Source organism: Mustelus asterias, chromosome 7 (genome assembly GCF_964213995.1).
Source record: "Mustelus asterias chromosome 7, sMusAst1.hap1.1, whole genome shotgun sequence".
In the NCBI taxonomy this organism is placed as follows: Eukaryota; Metazoa; Chordata; class Chondrichthyes; order Carcharhiniformes; family Triakidae; genus Mustelus; species Mustelus asterias.
In genome coordinates, this window is record NC_135807.1 from 239,768 (window position 1) to 260,631 (window position 20,864).

The window sequence follows — 20,864 nt, forward strand, 5'->3', positions numbered from 1 at the left end:
AACACCGCTCGACAATCATCAGGCAAGACTGTTCTCTTCCTGTTGGGGAGCACTTCAGCAGTCACGGGCATTCGGCCTCTGATCTTTGGGTAAGTGTTCTCCAAGGCGGCCTTCACGACACACGGCAGCGCAGAATCGCTGAGCAGAGACTGATAGCCAAGTTCCGCACACATGAGGACGGCCTTAACCGGGATCTTGGGTTCATGTCACACTATCTGTAACCCCCACGACTTGCCTGGACTTGCAAAATCTCACTAACTGTCCTGTCTGGAGACAATACACATCTCTTTAACCTGTGCTTAACCCTCTCTCCACTCACACTGTCTGTATCTTTAAGACTTGATTACCTGTAAAGACTCGCATTCCAACCATTATTTTGTAAATTGAGTTTGTGTCTTTATATGCCCTGTTTGTGAACAGAACTCCCACTCACCTGATGAAGAGGCAGCGCTCTGAAAGCTAGTGGCTTGTGCTACCAAATAAACCTGTTGGACTTTAACCTGGTGTTGTTAAACTTCTTACCGTGTTTACCCCAGTCCAACGCCGGCATCTCCACATCATTACTGCAGCTGTACAGGGCGTTGGTGGGACTACACCTGGAGTAGTTCATACAGTTTGAGTCTCCTTATCCAAGAAAGGATATACCTCCTATAGTGGGAGAGCAGCGAAGGTTCACCTGACTGATTCCTGGGATGGCAGGACTGTCGTAATAAGAGGTTTAACAACATCAGGTTAAAGTCCAACAGGTTTATTTGGTAGCAAAAGCCACTGGGCTTTTGCTACCAAATAAACCTGTTGGACTTTAACCTGGTGTTGTTAAACTTCTTACCGTGTTTACCCCAGTCCAACGCCGGCATCTCCACATCAGGATTGTCGTACGCAGAGAGCTTGGGTCACCTGGGCCTGCATTCACTGGAATTTATCAGAATAGACAATACATGTTGGTACGTTGAGGGAGAATTTAGCACGGCCTAACCCGCACGTCTTTCGGACTGTGGGAGGAAACCCACGCAGACACGGGGAGAACATGCAGACTCCACACAGACAGTGACCCGAGCCGGGAATCGAACCGGGTCCCAGGCGCTGTGAGGCAGCAGTGCAAACCACTGTGCTACTGTCCCGCCCACACATATTATGCAGTGGTTCAAGGAGGCGGTTCACCAGCACCTTGCCAAGGGCAGATAGGGGTGGGTCATTAATGCTGGGATAACCTGCCATGCCCACATTGAATGGATGCCAAGAGTGAGTTTGTTCTGTGTTGGTTACAGGCCACAGGAGAAGCTTTAAGTTGAGGCTACCGAACATCCGAGCGCTGAGTCTGGCCAAGTTGTCCTTGCCCCAGGAGGGGTCGGAGGTCGGCGTGTTGACCCTATCGAGGCCAAGTACCGAGTCCATGGCCACAGAGGAGCCGAGTCAGACCGAGGAACTGCTGCCTCTGGATAGTGAGGAGACTGAGGGCCCTCTGGACCACTCCTCACTCAAACACTACAAAGACCACCTACTCCCTGAGCTCTCCGCATCCACCTCCAGTCTAACTCAGAGCCTGACACCATCCAAGGACAGTTTCTACAGTTTCCGTCGCGTCTCCTCACTCGATGACATCGAGGCTACGAGGGAAGGTTGTGACAGAATGTTCCGGACCAAGCACTCCAGCACAGGTGCTGTTTGTGGACAGATTGGTGTGATTGTGGAGCAGCGGAGGAGTGGGGGGAGGGGGAGGGGGCGTGAGTGGGGTGGGATGGGGAGATGGGGGCTGCCAGGAAGTGTGGGGGAGATGGGGGGGGGCGCTGCCAGGGGTCCAGAGGCGTAGGGGATGGGGGGTGGGCTGCCAGGGGTCCAGGGGTGTAGGGGACGGGGTGGGGTGTAGGGGATGGAGTTGGGGGGTACGGGGGACTGCCAGGGGTCCGGGGGCATTGGGGATAGGGGTGGGGCATAGGGGATGGGGGTAGGGCGTAGGGGACAGGGGAGGGGGTAGGGGGGGCTCGCTCTCATTTAATTAATGATTAATAATTCAATTAATAATCTGTCTTCCAATTATTACTACCAAAGTGGATAACCTTGCATTCAAACTAAATGTCAGATGGAGTTTAATCTGGACAAATGTGAGGTGATGCATTTTGGAGGATCAAATTTAGATTTGAATTATACTGTAAATGGCAGAACCCTCAGGAGCATTAACATGCAGAGGGATCTGGGCGTGCAGATCCAGAGTTCCCTAAACATGGCAACACAGGTGGCCAAGGTGATTAAGAAGGCATATGGCATGCTTGCCTTCATCAGCCGGGGCACTGAGTCCAGGGGTTGGGAAATCATGTAGCAGCTATATAAAACCTTAGTTAGGCCGCATTTGGAGTATTGGGTGCAGTTCTGGTCACCGCACTACCAGAAGGATGTGGGAGCTTTGGAGAGAGTGCGAAGAAGGTTCACCAGGATGTTGCCTGGTCTCAAGGGTGTCGGCTATGAGGAGAGGTTGAATGAACTAGGGTTGTTTTCACTGGAAAGACAGAGGCTGAGGGGAGACCTGATAGAGGTCTACAAAATGATGAGAGGCACAGACAGGGATGATAGCCAGAGACTTTTCCCCAGGGTGGAAGTGTCAATTACAAGGGGGCACAGGTTCAAGGTGAGAGGAGGGAGTTTAAGGGAGATGTGCGGGGGAAGTTTTTCACACAGAGGGTGGTGGGTGCCTGGAACGCGCTGCCAGAGGAGGTGGTGGAAGCAGGCACATTAGCAACATTTAAGAAGCATCTGGATGGGTCCATGAATAGGGAGCGAATAGAGGGATACGGACTGAGTAAGGACAGAAGGTTTTTTATTTGTTCGGGCATCGTGATCAGCACGGGCTTGGAGGGCCGAAGGGCCTGTTCCTGTGCTGTACTTTTCTTTGTTCTTTGTTCTGAAGGGATAGAGGAGGATGTAAAAGGGGTGGGGGAGTTGCACTACTGGTTAAGGAGAATATCACAGCTGTACTCTGGGAGGACACCTCGGAGGGCTCATACAGCGAGGCAATATGGGTAGAGCGCAGGAATAGGAAGGGTGCAGTCACAATGTTGGGGGTTTACTATAGGCCACCCAACTGCCAGCGGGAGATAGAGGAACAGATGTGTCGGCAGATTTTGGCAAGGTGTAAAAGTAACAGGGTTGTTGTGGTGGGAGATTTTAATTTCCCTGATATTGACTGGGACTCACTTAGTGCTCGGAGCGTGGATGGGGCAGAGTTTGTAAGGAGCATCCAGGAGGGCTTCCTGAAACAGTATGTAGATAGTCCAACTAGGGAAGGGGCCATACTGGACCTGGTATTGGGGAATGAGCCCGGCCAGGTGGTCGATGTTTCAGTAGGGGAGCAGTTCGGGAACAGTGACCACAATTCAGTAAGCTTTAAGGGACTGATGGATAAAGATAAGTGTAGTCCTCAAGTTAAGGTGCTAAATTGGGGGAAGGCTAATTACAACAATATTAGGCAGGAACTGAAGAATGTAGATTGGGGGCAGATGTTTGAGGGCAAATCAACATCTGGCATGTGGGAGGCTTTCAAGTATAAGTTGACAGGAATTCAGGACCGGCACATTCCTGTAAGGATGAAGGATAAGTGTGGCAAGTTTTGGGAACCTTGGATAACGAGAGATATTGTGAGCCGAGTCAAAGAGAAAAAGGAAGCATTTGTCAAAGCTAGGAGGCTGGGAACACACGAAGCAAGTGTGGAATACAAGGAAAGTAGAAAGAAACTTAAGCCAGGAGTAAGAAGAGCGAAAAGGCATCACAAAAAAATTATTGGCCAGCAGGATTAAGGAAAATCCCAAGGTTTTTTACACATATATAAAGAGCAAGAGGGTAGCCAGGGTGAGGGTTGGCTCCACTCAAGGACAGGGGACGGAATCTATGTGTGGAGCCAGAGGAAATGGGCGAGGTATTAAATGAGTACTTTGTGTCAGTATTCACCAAAGAGAAATACTTGGTGGATGATGAGTGTGGGAAAGGATGTGTAGATAGTTTGAGTCATGTTGAGATCAAAAGGAGGAGGTATTGTGGTTCTTGAGAAACATTAAGGTAGACAAGTCCCCAGGACCTGATGGGATTTACCCCAGAATACTGAGAGAGGCAAGGGAGGAAATTGCTGGGGCCTTGAGAGAAATCTTTGTATCCTCACTGGCTACAGGGGAGGATTGGAGAATAGCCAATGTTGTTCCTTTGTTTAAGAAGGGTAGCAAGAATAATCCAGGTAATTACAGGCCGGTGAGCCTCACATCAGTGGTAGGGAAATTATTGGAGAGGATTCTTCGAGACAGGATTTACTCCCACTTGGAAAAAAGTGGACGTATTAGCGAGAGGCAACATGGTTTTGTGAAGGGGATGTCGTGTCTCACAAACTTGATTGAATTTTTCATGGAAGTGACGAAGATGATTGATGAGGGTAGGGCAGTGGATGTTGTCTACTTGGACTTCAGTAAGGCCTTTGACAAGGTCCCTCATGGCAGACTAGTGCAGAAGATGAAGTCGCATGGGATCAGAGGTGAGCTGGCAAGGTGGATACAGAACTGGCTCGGTCAAAGAAGACAGAGGGTAGCAGTGGAAGGGTGTGTTTCTGAATGGAGGGCTGTGACAAGTGGTGTTCCTCAGGGATCAGTGCTGGGACCTTTGCTGTTTGTAATATATATAAATGATTTGGAGGAAAATGTAACTGGATTGATTAGTAAGTTTGCGGACGACACAAAGGTTGGTGGAATTGATGACAGCGATGAACATAGAACATAGAACAGTACAGCACAGAACAGGCCCTTCGGCCCACGATGTTGTGCCGAACCTTTTCTGAAACCAAGATCAAGCTATCCCACTCCCTGTCATCCTGGTGTGCTCCATGTGCCTATCCAATAACCGCTTGAAAGTTCCTAAAGTGTCTGACTCCACTATCACTGCAGGCAGTCCATTCCACACCCCAACCACTCTCTGAGTAAAGAACCTACCTCGTACATCCCTCCTATATCTTCCACCACGAACCTTATAGTTATGCCCCCTTGTAATAGCTCCATCCACCCGAGGAAATAGTCTTTGAACGTCCACTCTATCTGTCCCCATCATCATCTTATAAACCTCTATTATGTCGCCTCTCAACCTCCTCCGCTCCAGAGAGAAAAGCCCTAGCTCCCTCAACCTTTTCTCATAAGACCTACCCTCCAAACCAGGCAGCATCCCGGTAAATCTCCTTTGCACTCTTTCCAGTGCTTCCACATCCTTCTTATAGTGAGGTGACCAGAACTGCACACAATATTCCAAATGTGGTCTCACCAAGGTCCTGTACAGTTGCAGCATTATCCCACGGCTCTTAAACTCCAACCCCCTGTTAATAAACACTAACACACTATAGGCCTTCTTCACGGCTCTATCCACTTGAGTGGCAACCTTCAGAGATCTGTGGATATGGACCCCAAGATCTCTCTGTTCCTCCACATTCCTCAGAACCCTACCTTTGACCCTGTAATCCACATTTAAATTAGTCCTACCAAAATGAATCACCTCACATTTATGTGGATGAGGACCGATGAGGACCGTCAGAGGATACAGCAGGATATAGATCAGTTGGAGACTTGGGCGGAGAGATAGCAGATGGAGTTTAATCCGGACAAATGTGAGATAATGCATTTTGGAAGGTCTAATACAGAAGGGAAGTATACAGTAAATGGCCGAACCCTTAACGGTATTGATAGGCAGAGGGATCTTTGTTCTTTGTCCTTTGAAAAGATTTACTCTCAGAGCTTTTGCCGGTACAGAGTATAAACTGAAAGTAAAACAGCAGGCTGTATAACACCCTAATGACATCAAAGAACAAAGAACAAAGAAAATTACAGCACAGGAACAGGCCCTTCGGCCCTCCAAGCCCGCACCGACCATGCTGCCGGCTGAACTAAAGCCCCTACCCTTCCGGGGACCATATCCCTCTATTCCCACCCTATTCATGTATTTGTCCAGATGCCCCTTAAAAATCACTATTGTATCTACTTCCACTACCTCCGCAGGCAGCGAGTTCCAGGCACCCACCACCCTCTGTGTAAAAAACTTGCCTCGTACACCTCCTTTAAACCTTGCCCCTTGCATCTTAAACCTGTGCCCCCTAGCAATTGACTCTTCCACCCTGGGAAAAAGCTTCTGACTATCCACTCTGTCCATGCCTCTCATAATCTTGTAGACTTCTATCAGGTTGTCCCTCAACCTCCGTCGCTCCAGTGAGAACAAACCAAGTTTCTCCAACCTCGCCTCATAGCTAATGCCCTCCACACCAGGCAACATCCTGGTAAATCTTTTCTGCACCCTCTCCAAAGTCTCCAGATCCTTCTGGTAGTGTGGCGACCAGAATGGAACACTATATTCCAAGTACGGCCGAAATAAGGTTCTATAAAGCTGCAACATGACTTGCCAATTTTTAAACTCAATGCCCCGGCTGATGAAGGCAAGCATGCCGTATGCCTTCTTGACTACCTTCTCCACCTGCATTGCCACTTTCAGTGACCTGTGTACCTGTACACCCAGATCCCTCTGTCTAAACTTACCTGGCAGGAGTGAAACCATGATCAAGCAGGTGGTTCGCCCAGGACGAGGCTAGCCCATTGCACTTTGGGTGTGCTGACGCCTGCGATGTCCCCAAATGCGGGACTGCGTTCGAGCTTTTTAGCGTTGGTGGAGATGGTGGTGTCGTGGTAATGTCATTGGACTGGTGAGCAAGAGGTCCAGACTGATACTCTGGGAAAGGGTTCAAATCCCACTAATGCTGATTGAATTATCTTTTAAAAAGCATTTAGATCTTTAAAAAAGCATTTAGACAGTTACATGGGTCAGATGGGTATAGAGGGATATGGGCCAAATGCGGGCAATTGGGATTAGCTCAGGGGTTTAAAAAAAAAGGTCGGCATGAATAAGTTGGGCCGAAGGGCCTGTTTCCATGCTGTAAACTGACTCTGTGACTCTATGACTATCAATACCATTAAGGGTTCTGCCATTTACTGTATATTTCCCATCTGTATTAGACCTTCCAAATGCATTACCTCACATTTGTCCGAATTTCGCTGCTGGGGGAGGTAGTGGAAGCAGATACGATAGTGAGTTTTAAGGGCGTCTTGACAAATACATGAATAGGATGGGAATAGAGGGATATGGTCCCTGGAGGGTAGGGCGTTTTAGTTCAATTGGGTAGCCTGGTCAGTGCAGGCTTGGAGGGCCGAAGGGCCTGTTCCTGTGCTGTAATTCTTTTTGTTCTTTGTTCTAAACTCCATCTGCCATCTCTCCGCCCAAGTCTCCAACTGATCTATCTCCTGCTGTATCCTCTGACGGTCCACATCACTATCCACAATTCCACCAACCTTTGTGTCGTCCGCAAATTTACTCACCAAACCAGTTTGGGGCGGCACGGTAGCGCAGTGTTTAGCACTGCTGCTTCACAGCTCCAGGGACCTGGGTTCGATTCCCGGCTTGGGTCACGGTCTGTGTGGAGTTTGCACATTCTCCCTGTGTCTGCGTGGGTTTCCTCCGGGTGCTCCGGTTTCCTCCCACAGCCCAAAGATGTGCGGGTTAGGTTGATTGGCCATGCTAAAATTGCCCTTTAGTGTTCTGAGATGTGTAGGTTAGAGGGGTTAGCGGGTAAAATATGTAGGGATATGGGGGTGGGGCCTGGGTGGGATTGTGGTCGGTGCAGGCTCGATGGGCCGAATGGCCTCTTTCTGTACTGTAGGGTTTCTATGATTCTATGATCTATGAGTTACATTTTCCTCCAAATCATTGATATATATTACAAACAGCAAAGGTCCCAGCACTGATCCCTGAGGAACACCACTTGTCACAGTCCTCCATTCAAAAACACACCCTTCCACTGCTACCCTCTGTCTTCTTTGACCGAGCCAGTTTTGTATCCACCTTGCTAGCTCACCTCTGAGTCATTGCGACTTCACCTTCTGCACCAGTCTGCCATGAGGGACCTTGTCAAAGGCCTTACTGAAGTCCATGTAGACAACATCCACTGCCCTACCCTCATCAATCATCTTCATCACTTCCTCAAAAAACTCGATCAAGTTCGTGAGACACGACCTCCCCTTCACAAGACATTGCCATCAAATCAACTGATCATCTCTTAAAGCAATCATGTAACCATTTAAATATATAACAAAGTCGTTATAAACGACATCCACCGATATTTGCCTGCCCAGTTTCCTGAGAAACTTGGTCTGGTTTGTTAGACACAAGCGACTCTTTATAAATCCGCGCTGCTCTCTGATCAACTGAGATTTCTCAACATGCTTGGGCGATTCATTCTGGATTCCAACAGGTGCCTGACAACCGCTGTTGATTCCCAGGTCTCTAAGCTCCCAGTTTCACTGGTTACTGGAATTCTCTTTGTAATTTTCTGATGTAAATTGGTTACAGGAGCTGTGAACAATGCGAAAATCACCCCAAACCTGCTCAATTCCACGTCAGACTCTGACCTGGTAAAGTCCCGAGCGATTGGCAAAATCCCACAAATCACACTCAACTTTGTGGATTTTAAAGGTGAAAATCTCATCCTGTCATCGCCAGGAGACAAAGAGATCATCGCACCAACAAAAGTAAAGGAGAGGACGCACAACGTCACTGAAAAGGTTACACAGGTGAGGTGCTGCGTGTGAGGTTAAAGGTCAGGTGCTGCGTGTGAGGTTAAAGGTCAGGTGCTGCATGTGAGGTTAAAGGTGAGTTGCTGCGTGTGAGGTTAAAGGTCAGGTGCTGCATGTGAGGTTAAAGGTCAGGTGCTGCATGTGAGGTTAAAGGTCAGGTGCTGCACGTGAGGTTAAAGGTCAGGTGCTGCGTATGAGGTTAAAGGTCAGGTGCTGTGTGTGAGGTTAAAGGTCAGGTGCTGCATGTGAGGTTAAAGGTGAGTTGCTGTGTGTGAGGTTAAAGGTCAGGTGCTGCATGTGAGGTTAAAGGTGAGTTGCTGCGTGTGAGGTTAAAGGTCAGGTGCTGCGTGTGAGGTTAAAGGTCAGGTGCTGCGTGTGAGGTTGAAGGTCAGGTGCTGTGTGAGAGGTCACTGGTGAAGCACAGGGATAGGGAATTTGTTTTATGCAGTGATGGTTCGCAGTATCTGTGTTTTGAATGGTTATCGACAGGGACTGTGTACAGTGTGGGATCGGGAATTTTATTCCATAGAACCATAGAACATTACAGCTCAGAAACAGGCCTTTTGGCCCTTCTTGTCTGTGCCGAACCATTTTATGCCGAGTCCCACTGACCTGCACTTGGACCATATCCCTCCACACCCCTCTCATCCATGAACCCGTCCAAGTTTTTCTTAAATGTTAAAAGTGACCCCGCATTTACCACTTTATCCGGCAGCTCATTCCACACTCCCACCACTCTCTGCGTGAAGAAGCCCCCCCTAATATTCCCTTTAAACTTTTCTCCTTTCACCCTTAACCCATGCCCTCTGGTTTTTTTCTCCCCCAGCCTCAGCGGAAAATGCCTGCTTGCATTCACTCTATCTATACCCATCAAAATCTTATACACCTCTATTAAATCTCCCCTCAATCTTCTACGCTCCAGGGAATAAAGTCCCAACCTATTCAATCTCTCTGTAACTCAGCTTCTCAAGTCCCGGCAACATCCTTGTGAACCTTCTCTGCACTCTTTCAACCTTATTTACATCCTTCCTGTAACTAGGTGACCAAAACGGTACACAATACTCTAAATTCGGCCTCACCAATGCCTTATATAACCTTACCATAACACTCCAACTTTTATACTCGATACTCCGAATTATAAAGGCCAATGTACCAAAGGCACTCTTTACCACCCTATCCACCTGTGACGTCACTTTTAGGGAATTCTGTACCTGTATTCCCAGATCCCTCTGTTCAACTGCACTCTTCAGAGTCCTACCATTTACCCTGTACGTTCTACTTTGGTTTGTCCTTCCAAAGTGCAATATCTCACACTTGTCTGCGTTAAATTCCATTTGCCATTTTTCAGCCCATTTTTCTAGTTGGTCCAAATCCCTGTGCAAGCTTTGAAAACCTTCCTCACTGTCCACTACACCTCCAATCTTTGTATCATCAGCAAACTTGCTGATCCAATTTACCACATTATCATCCAGATAATTGATACAGATGACAAACAACAATGGACCCAACACCGATCCCAGCGACACACCACTAGTCACATCATGCACACCACTAGTCACAGGCCTCCACTCAGAGAAGCAATCCTCCACAACCACTCTCTGCCTTCTTCCATTGATGTGGAAATGCCGGTGTTGGACTGGGGTAAACACAGTAAGGAGTCTAACAACACCAGGTTAAAGTCCAACAGGTTTATTTGGATGCAAACGCCACTCGCTTTCGGAGCGCTGCTCCTTCATCAGATGGAGTGGAGAGATTTCCACTCCATCTGACGAAGGAGCAGCGCTCCGAAAGCTAGTGGCGTTTGCTACCAAATAAACCTGTTGGACTTTAACCTGGTGTTGTTAGACTCCTTACTGTGTTCTTCCATTGAGCCAGTGTCTAATCCAATTTACTACCTCCCCATGTATACCTAGCGACTGAACCTTCCTAACTAACCTCCCATGAGGGACCTTGTCAAAGGCCTTGCTGAAATCCAGGTAGACAACATCCACCGCCTTCCCTTCATCCACTTTCCTGGTAACCTCCTCGAAAAACTCTAATAGATTGGTCAAACATGACCTACCACGCACAAAGCCATGTTGACTCTCCCTAATAAGTCCCTGTCTATCCAAATATTTGTAGATCCTATCCCTTATCACACCTTCCAATAACTTCCCCACCACCGACGTCAAACTTACTGGCCTATAATTTCCCGGATTTCCTTTGGAACCTTTTTTAAACAACGGAACAACATGAGCCACCCTCCAATCATCCGGCACCTCCCCCGTGAATACTGACATTTTAAATATGTCTGCCAGGTCCCCTGCAAGTTCAACACTAGCTTCCCTCAAGGTCCGTGGGAATACCCTGTCCGGTCCTGGGGATTTATCCACTCTGATTTGCCTCGAGACAGCGAGCACCTCCTCCCCTTCCCAGAATGTGGGCATCGCTGGCTGGATTGTTCCCAGGAGCAGGCTGAGGGTAAGAGAGTTGGTTTTCTGACTTTAATTCATTTTTTATTTTTTCAGTTAATTTTGGGTTTAAAATCGGAGGTTTTTTTCAAAACCGGAAGTCAGGCCAGGAGAGGCCTGGAGAAGTTTTTGGAGGGTTTAAAAGCGCACCAAAGTATACAGCGGGCAGCATCGTAGCGGGCAACAGAGTGAGTGGGAAGTTGAGTGAGCTGTCAGGGCTTTGGCTCACAGGGCTTGGACGAGCAGGGGTGAGTTTTTGTTTCCTTACACTCTTATTAACTTTTCACTGTCTTACTTGACATAAAGTGTCCAGTATGAGTGTGAAACCAGTGTGTTGTTCCCAATGTAGGATGTGGGAGGTCCTGGAGGCATCTGGCCTCCCGGACATCCACATCTGTGAGGGGTGTGTCGAGCTGCGGTTCCTGAGGGACCGTGTTAGGGAGCTGGAACTGCAGCTCGAGGATCTTAGGCTGATGAGGGAGAATGAGGAGGTGATAGACAAGAGCTATCATCAGGTGGTCACACCAGGGCCACGGGAGGAGGCCAAGTGGGTGACGGCCAGGAAGGGTAAGGCTAGGGTGGTTGAGAGCACCCCGGTGGATTTGCCCCTGCACAACAAGTACTCCTGCTTGAGTACTGCTGGGGGGGACAGCCCGCCTGGGGGAAGCAGCAGTGGCCGTGTCTCCGCAGTGGAGTCCAGCCCTGTAACTCAGAGGGCTAAGGAAAAGAGGAGGAAGGCGGTATTAATCGGGGACTCGATGGTGAAGGGGACAGACAGGCGTTTCTGCGGAGGTAGGCGGGAGTCTCGCATGGTGGTCTGCCTCCCTGGGGGCGGGATCCAGGATGTCGCTAGTCGCGTCCCGGAAATCCTGAGGTGGGAGGGAGAGGAGCCTGAGGTAGCGGTACATATTGGTACCGCTGATGTGGGTAGGAAGGGAGAAGGGGTCATGAAAAGGGAGTACAGGGAATTAGGGAGACAGCTGAGAAAGAGGAAAGCAAAGGTAGTAATCTCAGGATTACTGCCTGTGCCACGGGAAGGTGAGGGCAGGAATGGAATGAGGTGGAAGATGAATGTGTGGCTGAGGGACTGGTGCAGGGGGCAGGGATTCAGGTTCCTGGACCATTGGAACCTCTTTAGGGGCAGGGGTGATCTGTATACAAAAAACGGGTGGAAGTTGAATCACAGGGGGACCAATATCCTGGCCGGTAGGTTGGCTAAGGCTACTGGGGAGAATTTAAACTAGATAGGTTGGGGGGAGGGGAGCTAGAAGAGTTGACTAGGATCAAGGAACTAATTGATGGGGGGGAGGATGCAGGGGGAAAGGGGAATTACAAAATTAATGGTAGAGGAGAGGGTGCAAGTGAATGAAGGCGGTAATTTAGATAAGGGAGTAGAGGGACTCATCAAAGCGGGTCCAGATAAAAGCTGGAATAAGGACACTTTGCCTGAATGCACGAAGCATTCGGAACAAGGTAAATGAGTTGATGGTTCAAATCAGCACAAGTGGGTACGATCTAGTGGCCATTACAGAAACGTGGCTGAAAGGTGACCAGGACTGGGAGATGAATATCCAGGGGTATCAGGCGTTTAGGAAGAATAGACAGGAAGGAAAAGGTGGTGGGGTCACGCTATTAATAAGAGATAATATCAGGGTAGTACTGAGGAATGTCATAGGCTCGGAGGAACAAAACGTGGAATCATTATGGGTGGAGATGAGGAATAGTAGAGGGAGAAAGACACTAGTAGGTGTGGTATATAGGCCCCCAAATAATAATGTTGAGGTAGGGAGGGCTATAAACAAGCAGATAAGGGATGCATGTAAAAACGGAACGGCAATAATCATGGGGGACTTCAACATGCACATTGACTGGCAGACTCAAGTCGGTAAGGGTGGAATGGAGGAAGAGTTCTTAGAATGCTGTCGGGATAGTTTCCTTGAACAGCATGTTACGGAACCGACGAGGGAACGAGCTATTTTGGATCTGGTATTGTGTAACGAGGTAGGTAGAATTAAGGATCTTATTGTGAAGGACCCTCTTGGGTCTAGTGACCACAATATGGTCGAATTTCTGATTCAGATGGAAGAGGAGAAAGTTTGGTCCCAAACCAGTGTCCTCTGTTTGAACAGAGGGAAATATGATAGGATGAGGGATGAATTGGCTAAGGTAGACTGGGAGAGCAGGCTGGCAGGTAGGATAGCTGAGGAACAGTGGAGGATTTTTAAGGAGATCCTTTTCAGTTCTCAGCAAAAATATATTCCAGCAAAAAACAAGGATTGTAAGAAAAGGGAGAACCAGCCGTGGATAACGAAGGAAATAAAGGAGAGTATTAAAATAAAAACAGCTGCGTACAGAGTGGCCAAAAATAGTGGAGAAACAAGTGATTGGGAAAAATTTAAGAAACAACAAAGAGAGAATAAGAAAGCGATAAAGAAAGGAAGGATAGACTATGAAGCTAGGCTAGCAATTAATATAAAAAATGATAGTAAAAGTTTTTATAAATATATAAAAAGGAATAGAGTGGCTTGAGTGAATGTTGGACCCTTGGAGGACGAGAGGGGGGAGTTAATAGTGGGAAATGAGGATATGGCTGAGTCTTTAAATACGTTTTTTGTGTCGGTCTTCACGGTGGAGGACACAAATAGTTTGCCAAATATTAACGATAGAGGGTTGGCAGCAGGAGAAATACTTAATACAATTAATGTTACCAGAGAGGCAGTGCTGGGTAGACTAATGGGACTGAAGGTGGACAAGTCCCCGGGTCCGGATGGAATGCATCCCAGGGTATTGAAAGAAATGTCAGAGGTAATAGTGGATGCGTTAGTGATTATTTATCAAAACTCATTGCATTCTGGGGTAGTGCCGGTTGATTGGAAAACGGCTAATGTTACGCCGCTGTTTAAAAAAGGAAGGAGACAAAAGGCGGGTAACTATAGGCCGGTCAGCTTAACGTCTGTAGTAGGGAAAATGCTGGAATCCATTATTAAAGAGGAGATAGCAGGGCATCTGGATAGAAATGGTTCGATCAATCAGACGCAGCATGGATTCATGAGGGGAAAGTCGTGCTTGATGAACATGTTGGATTTTTATGAAGATGTGACTAGGGCGGTTGATGGAGGAGAACCGGTGGATGTGGTGTTTTTGGATTTCCAAAAGGCGTTTGATAAGGTGCCCCATAAAAGGCTGCTGAAGAACATTAGGGCACACGGAGTTGGGGGTAGTGTGTTAAAGTGGATTGGGGACTGGCTATCCGACAGGAAGCAAAGAGTCAGAATAAATGGGTGTTTTTCCGGTTGGAGGAAGGTAACTAGTGGCGTGCCGCAGGGATCGGTACTCGGGCCGCAACTATTTACCATTTATATAGATGATCTGGAGGAGGGGACGGAGTGTAGGGTAACGAAGTTTGTAGACGACACAAAGATAAGTGGAAAAGTGAATCGTGTGGAGGACGGAGAAGATCTGCAGAGAGAGTTGGACAGGCTGAGTGAGTGGGCGAGGATATGGCAAATGGAGTATAACGTTGATAAATGCGAGGTTATACACTTTGGAGGAAATAATAACAAATGGGATTACTATCTCAATGGAAACAAATTAAAACATGCTACCGTGCAAAGGGACCTGGGGGTCCTTGTGCATGAGACGCAAAAGCCCAGTCTGCAGGTACAACAGGTGATCAAGAAGGCAAATGGGATGTTGGCCTATATCGCGAGGGGGATAGAATATAAAAGCAGGGATGTCTTGATGCACCTGTACAGGGCATTGGTGAGGCCGCAGCTGGAATACTGTGTGCAGTATTGGTCCCCTTATATGAGGAAGGATATATTGGCATTGGAGGGAGTGCAGAGAAGGTTCACCAGGTTGATACCGGAGATGAGGGGTTTGGATTATGAGGAGAGGCTGAGGAGATTGGGTTTGTACTCGTTGGAGTTTAGAAGGATGAGGGGGGATCTTATGGAGACTTATAAGATAATGCGGGGGCTGGATAGGGTGGAGGCGGAGAGATTCTTTCCACTTAGTAAGGAAGTTAAAACGAGAGGACACAGCCTCAAAATAAAGGGGGGTCGGTTTAAGACAGAGTTGAGGAGGAACTTCTTCTCCCAGAGGGTGGTGAATCTCTGGAATTCTCTGCCCACTGAGGTGGTGGAGGCTACCTCGCTGAATATGTTTAAAGCGCGGATGGATGGATTCCTGATCGGTAAGGGAATTAAGGGTTATGGGGATCAGGCGGGTAAGTGGTACTGATCCACGTCAGATCAGCCATGATCTTATTGAATGGCGGGGCAGGCTCGAGGGGCTAGATGGCCTACTCCTGCTCCTATTTCTTATGTTCTTATGTTGAGAGGCATAGATCGGGTGGACTCTCAGAGGCTTTTTCCCAGGGTGGAAATGTCTGCTACGAGAGGACACAGGTTTAAGGTGCTGGGGAGTAGGTACAGGGGAGATGTTAGGGGTACGTTTTTCACACAGAGGGTGGTGGGCGAGTGGAATCGGCTGCCGTCAGTGGTGGTGGAGGCAAACTCAGTAGTGCCTTTTAAGAGACTCCTGGATGAGTACATGGAGCTTAATAGGATGGAGGGTTATAGGTAGGTCTAGAAGATAGGGATGTGTTCGGCACAACTTGCAGGGGCCCTGGCAGACATATTTTAAATGTCAGTATTCACGGGGGAGGTGCCGGATGATTGGAGAGTGGCTCATGTTGTTCTGTTGTTTAAAAAAGGTTCCAAAAGAAATCCGGAAAATTAATAGGCCAGTAAGTTTGACGTCTGTGGTGGGCAAGTTATTGGGAGGTGTGATAAGGGAAAGGATCTACAAATATTTGGATATACAGGGACGTATTAGGGAGAGTCAACATGGCTTTGTGCGTGGTAGGTCATGTTTGACCAATCTAGTAGAGTTTTTCGAGGAGGTTACCAGGAAAGTGGATGAAGGGAAGGCGGTGGATGTTGTCTACCTGGATTTCAGCAAGGCCTTTGACAAGGTCCCTCATGGGAGGTTAGTTGGGAAGGTACAGAATTCCCTAAAAGTGACATCACAGGTGGATAGGGTCGTAAAGAGTGCCTTTGGTTCATTGGCCTTTATAAATCGGAGTATCGAGTATAAAAGTTGGAGTGTTATGGTAAGGTTATATAAGGCATTGGTGAGGCCGAATTTGGAGTATTGTGTACAGTTTTGGTCACCTAGTTACAGGAAGGATGTAAATAAGGTTGAAAGAGTGCAGAGAAGGTTCACAAGGATGTTGCCGGGACTTGAGAAGCTGAGTTACAGAGAGAGATTGAATAGGTTGGGACTTTATTCCCTGGAGCGTAGAAGATTGAGGGGAGATTTGATAGAGGTGTATAAGATTTTGATGGGTAGAGATAGAGTGAATGCAAGCAGGCTTTTTCCGCTGAGGCTCGGGGAGAAAAAAACCAGAGGGCATGGGTTAAGGGTGAAAGGAGAAAAGTTTAAAGGGAATATTAGGGGGGGCTTCTTCACGCAGAGAGTGGTGGGAGTGTGGAATGAGCTGCCGGATAAAGTGGTAAATGCGGGGTCACTTTTAACATTTAAGAAAAACTTGGACGGGTTCATGGATGAGAGGGGTGTGGAGGGATATGGTCCAAATGCAGGTCAGTGGGACTAGGCATAAAATGGTTCGGCACAGACAAGAAGGGCCAAAAGGCCTGTTTCTGAGCTGTAATTTTCTATGGTTCTATGGTTCTAACTTGTGGGCCGAAGGGCCTGTTTGTGCTGTAGCTTTTCTATGTTCTATGTTCTATTTGTCTTCACCAACCTCTTTCTCTTCACATACCTATAGAAACTCTTAGTCAGTCTTTATATTCCCTGCAAGCTTACTTTCTTACTGTATTTTCCCCTTCTTAATCAATCCCTTGGTCCTCCTTTGCTGAATTCTAAACTGCTCCCAATCCACAGACCTATTATTTTTCTTGGCCAATCTGTGTGCTTTTTGCTTGTCATAGAGTCATAGAGCTTTACAGCATGGAAACAGGCCTTTTGGCACAACTTGTCCATGCCACCCTTTTTTTAAAAACACTTAAGCTAATCCCAATTGCCCGCATTTGGCCCATATCCCTCTCTACCTATCGTAACTATCTAAATGCTTTTTAAAAGACAAAGTTGTACCTGCCTCTACTACTACCTCTGGCAGCTTGTTCCAGACACTCACCACCCTCTGTGTGAAAAAATTGCCCCTCTGGACACTTTTGTATCTCTCCCCTCTCACCTTAAACCTATGCCCTCTAGTTTTAGACTCCCCTACTTTTGGGAAAAGATATTGACTATCTAGCCGATCTGTGCCCTTCATTATTTTATAGACCTCTATAAGATCACCCCTCAGCCTCCTACGCCCCAGGGGAAAAGGTCCCAGTCTATCCAGCCTCCCCTTATAACCCAAACCATCAAGTCCTGGTGGCATCCCAGTAAATCTCGTCTGCACTCTTTCTGCACTCTTTAATAATATCATAGAAATCATCGAAACCCTACAGCACAGAAAGAGGCCATTCTGCCCATCGAGTCTGCACCGATCACAATCCCACCCAGGCCCTACCCCCATATCCCTACATATTTACCCACTAATCCCTCTAACCTACGCATATCCTTTCTATTAAGGGGTGACCTGAATTGTGCACAGTATTCCAAGTGTGGCCTTACCAATGTCTTGTACAACTTCAACAAGACGTCCCAACTCCTGTATTCAATGTCCTGACCGATCAAACCAAGAATGCCGAATGCCTTCTTCACCATTCTGTCCACCTGTGACTCCACTTTCAAGGGGCTATGAACATGTACCCCTCGGTCTCTTTGTTCTGTAACTCTCCCCAACGCCCTACCATTAACTGAGTAAGTCCTGCCCTGGTTCAATCTACCAAAATGCATCACCTCACATTTGTCTAAATTAAACTCCATCCTGGATCGGATACTCTCTCTAATTTCCTTTGTAAGCCATGGATTGGCCCTCTTACCCATTTTGCTTTTGTGCCAGACAGGAATAAACAGTTGCTGCAGTTCCCCCATGCGTTCCTTGAATGTTTGCCATTGTCTATCCATTGTCATCCCTTTAAGTAACTCTCCCCAATCTATCAAGGCCAACTCACGCCTCATATGATGCATTTTGGTAGAACTAACGTTGGGGGGAACTATACGATAAATGGCAGAACCATAAAGGGTGTAGATACGCAGAGGGACCTGGGTGTGCAAGTCCACAGATCCTTGAAGGTGACGGTACAGGTGGAGAAGGTAGTGAAGAAGGCATATGGCATGCTTGCCTTTATAGGATGGGGCACAGAGTATAAAAGTTGGGGTCTGATGTTGCGGTTGTATAGAACGTTGGTTCGGCCGCATTTGAAATACTGCGCTCAGTTCAGGTCACCACACTACCAGAAGGATGTGGAGGCTTTAGAGAGAGTGCAGAGGAGGTTTACCAGGATGCTGCCTGGTATGGAAGGGCTTAGTTATGAGGAGAGATTGGGTAAACTGGGGCTGTTCTCACTGGAAAGACGGAGGATGAGGGGTGACTAATAGAGGTGTATAAAATTATGAAAGGCATAGATAGGGTGAACGGTGGGAAGCTTTTCCCCAGGTCGTTGGTGACGTTCACGAGGGGTCATAGGTTCAAGGTGAGGGGGGGAGTTTAACACAGATATCAGAAGGACGTATTTTACACAGAGGGTGGTGGGAGCCTGGAATGCACTGCCGGGCAAGGTGGTGGAGCCGGACACACTGGGAACGTTTAAGACTTATCTAGATGGCCACATGAAAGGAGTGGGAATGGAGGGATACAAAAGAATGGTCTAGTTTGGACCAGGGAGCGGCGCGGGCTTGGAGGGCCGAAGGGCCTGTTCCTGTGCTGTATTGTTCTTTGTTCTTTGTCTATCCTCATAGTTTCCTTTATTAAGATTCAGCACCCCAGTCTCCGAATCAACTACTTCATTCTCCATCTGGATAAAATATTCTCTCATGTTATGGCCACTCATCCCCAAGGGGTCTCGTACAGTTAGATTGGCAATGATTCCCTTCTCATTACACAATACCCAGTCTACGACGGCCTGCTCTCTGGTTGGTTCCTCCACATATTGGTCAAGAAAACCATCCCGTAAACACTCCAGGAATTCCTCCTCTACGGCATTGTGGCTGATTTGATTTGCCCAATCTATGTGCAGATTAAAATCACCCATGATCACCGATATTCCCGTATCACATGCGTCTCTAATTTCGTGTTTAATGCCATTCCCAACATCCCACACTGCAGTTTGGGGTTTATATGTGACACCCACTAATGTTTTTTGCCCCTTGGTATTTCTCAACTCTACCCATACAGACTCCACATTGTCAGAGCGAATATCCTTTCTTATTATTGTGTTAATTAGTACCTGGATGAGTACTTGGCACATCATAACATTCAAGGCTACAGGCCAAGTGCTGGAAAGGGGATTAGGTGGGCAGGTAAGGGCCTTTCACGCATCAGTGCAGACTCGATGGAATCCGGTTCACCAGTAGCTGCAGTTGGACACACATCCTGTACACGTGGTCACCAGGGGAATCGAGGAAGGGTCAGAGGTTAAGGGGAATCCAGGAGCCTGGATTGAGAGTATTGGGGTTCGAGTGGACTGGAAGTTGAGCAAGGGTCCTGGATTGAGGAGATTCTGCAGGGTGTCTGGAGGGTAATTAGGGATGGGGAATAGATGCTGTCCTGAGCAGAGACACTGACGTTCCAAGGGGCAGCCAGTGAGTGTGAGTGGAAAATCATGTCTCACAAATTTGCTTGAGTTCTTTGAAGGGGTAACCAAGAAGGTAGATGAGGGCAGTGCAGTTGATGTTGTCTACATGGACTTTAGCAAGGCCTTTGACAAGGTGGTTGTTGCATAAGGTTAAATCTCACGGGATCCAGGGTGAGGTATCTAAATGGAATAAAAATTAGTTTCTTGACACAAGCCAGAGGGTGGCTGCAGAGAGTTGTTTTTCAAACTGGAGGCCTGTAGCAAGTGGTGTGTCTCACGGATCAGTGCTGGGTCCACTGTTATTTGTCATTTATATTAATGATTTGGATGAGAATATAGGAGGCATGGTTAGTAAGTTTGCAGATGACACTAAGATTGGTGGCATAATGGACAGTGAAGAAAGTTATCTCCAATTGCAACGGGATCTTGATCAATTGGGCCAGTGGGCGGACGAATGGTAGATGGAGTTTAATTTAGACAAATGCGAGGTGATGCATTTTGGTAGATTGAACCAGGGCAGGACTTACTCAGTTAATGGTAGGGCATTGGGGAGAGTTACAGAACAAAGAGATCTGGGGTACATGTTCATAGCTCCTTGAAAGTGGAGTCACAGGTGGACAGAGTGGTGAAGAAGGCATTCGGCATGCTTGGTTTCATCAGTCAGAACATTGAATACAGGAGTTGGAATGTCTTGTTGAAGTTGTACAAGACATTGGTAAGGCTACACTTGGAATACTGTGTGCAGTTCTGGTCACCCTATTATAGAAAGGATGTTATTAAACTAGAAAGAGTGCAGAAAAGATTTACGAGGATGTTACCGGGACTTGATGGATTGAGTTATAAGGAGAGGCTGGATAGACTGGGACTTTTTTCTCTGAGCGTAGGAGGCTGAGGGGTGACCTTATAGCGGTCTATAAAATAATGAGGGGCACAGATCAGCTGGATAGTCAATACCTTTTCCTAAAGGTAGGAGAGTCTGAAACTAGACGGCATAAGTTTAAGGTGAGAGGGGAGAGATACAAAAGTGTCCAGAGAGGCAATTTTTTCACACAGAGGGTGGTGAGTGTCTG

General features: G+C 47.5%; 1 protein-coding gene and 1 pseudogene across 1 annotated transcript in view; both read left to right on the forward strand.

Moving 5' to 3' along the window:
- The window catches only part of LOC144496028 (voltage-gated inwardly rectifying potassium channel KCNH7-like), a 124,591-nt gene that overhangs the window by 11,541 nt on the left and 92,186 nt on the right, over positions 1–20,864 (forward strand). Inside the window, exons 2-3 of the mRNA XM_078216980.1 lie at positions 1,269–1,658; positions 8,407–8,627. Coding sequence (XP_078073106.1) covers positions 1,269–1,658; positions 8,407–8,627 — 611 coding nt within the window. The remainder of the gene's footprint in view (positions 1–1,268; positions 1,659–8,406; positions 8,628–20,864) is intronic.
- LOC144496211 (U1 spliceosomal RNA) lies at positions 6,535–6,665 on the forward strand (annotated as a pseudogene).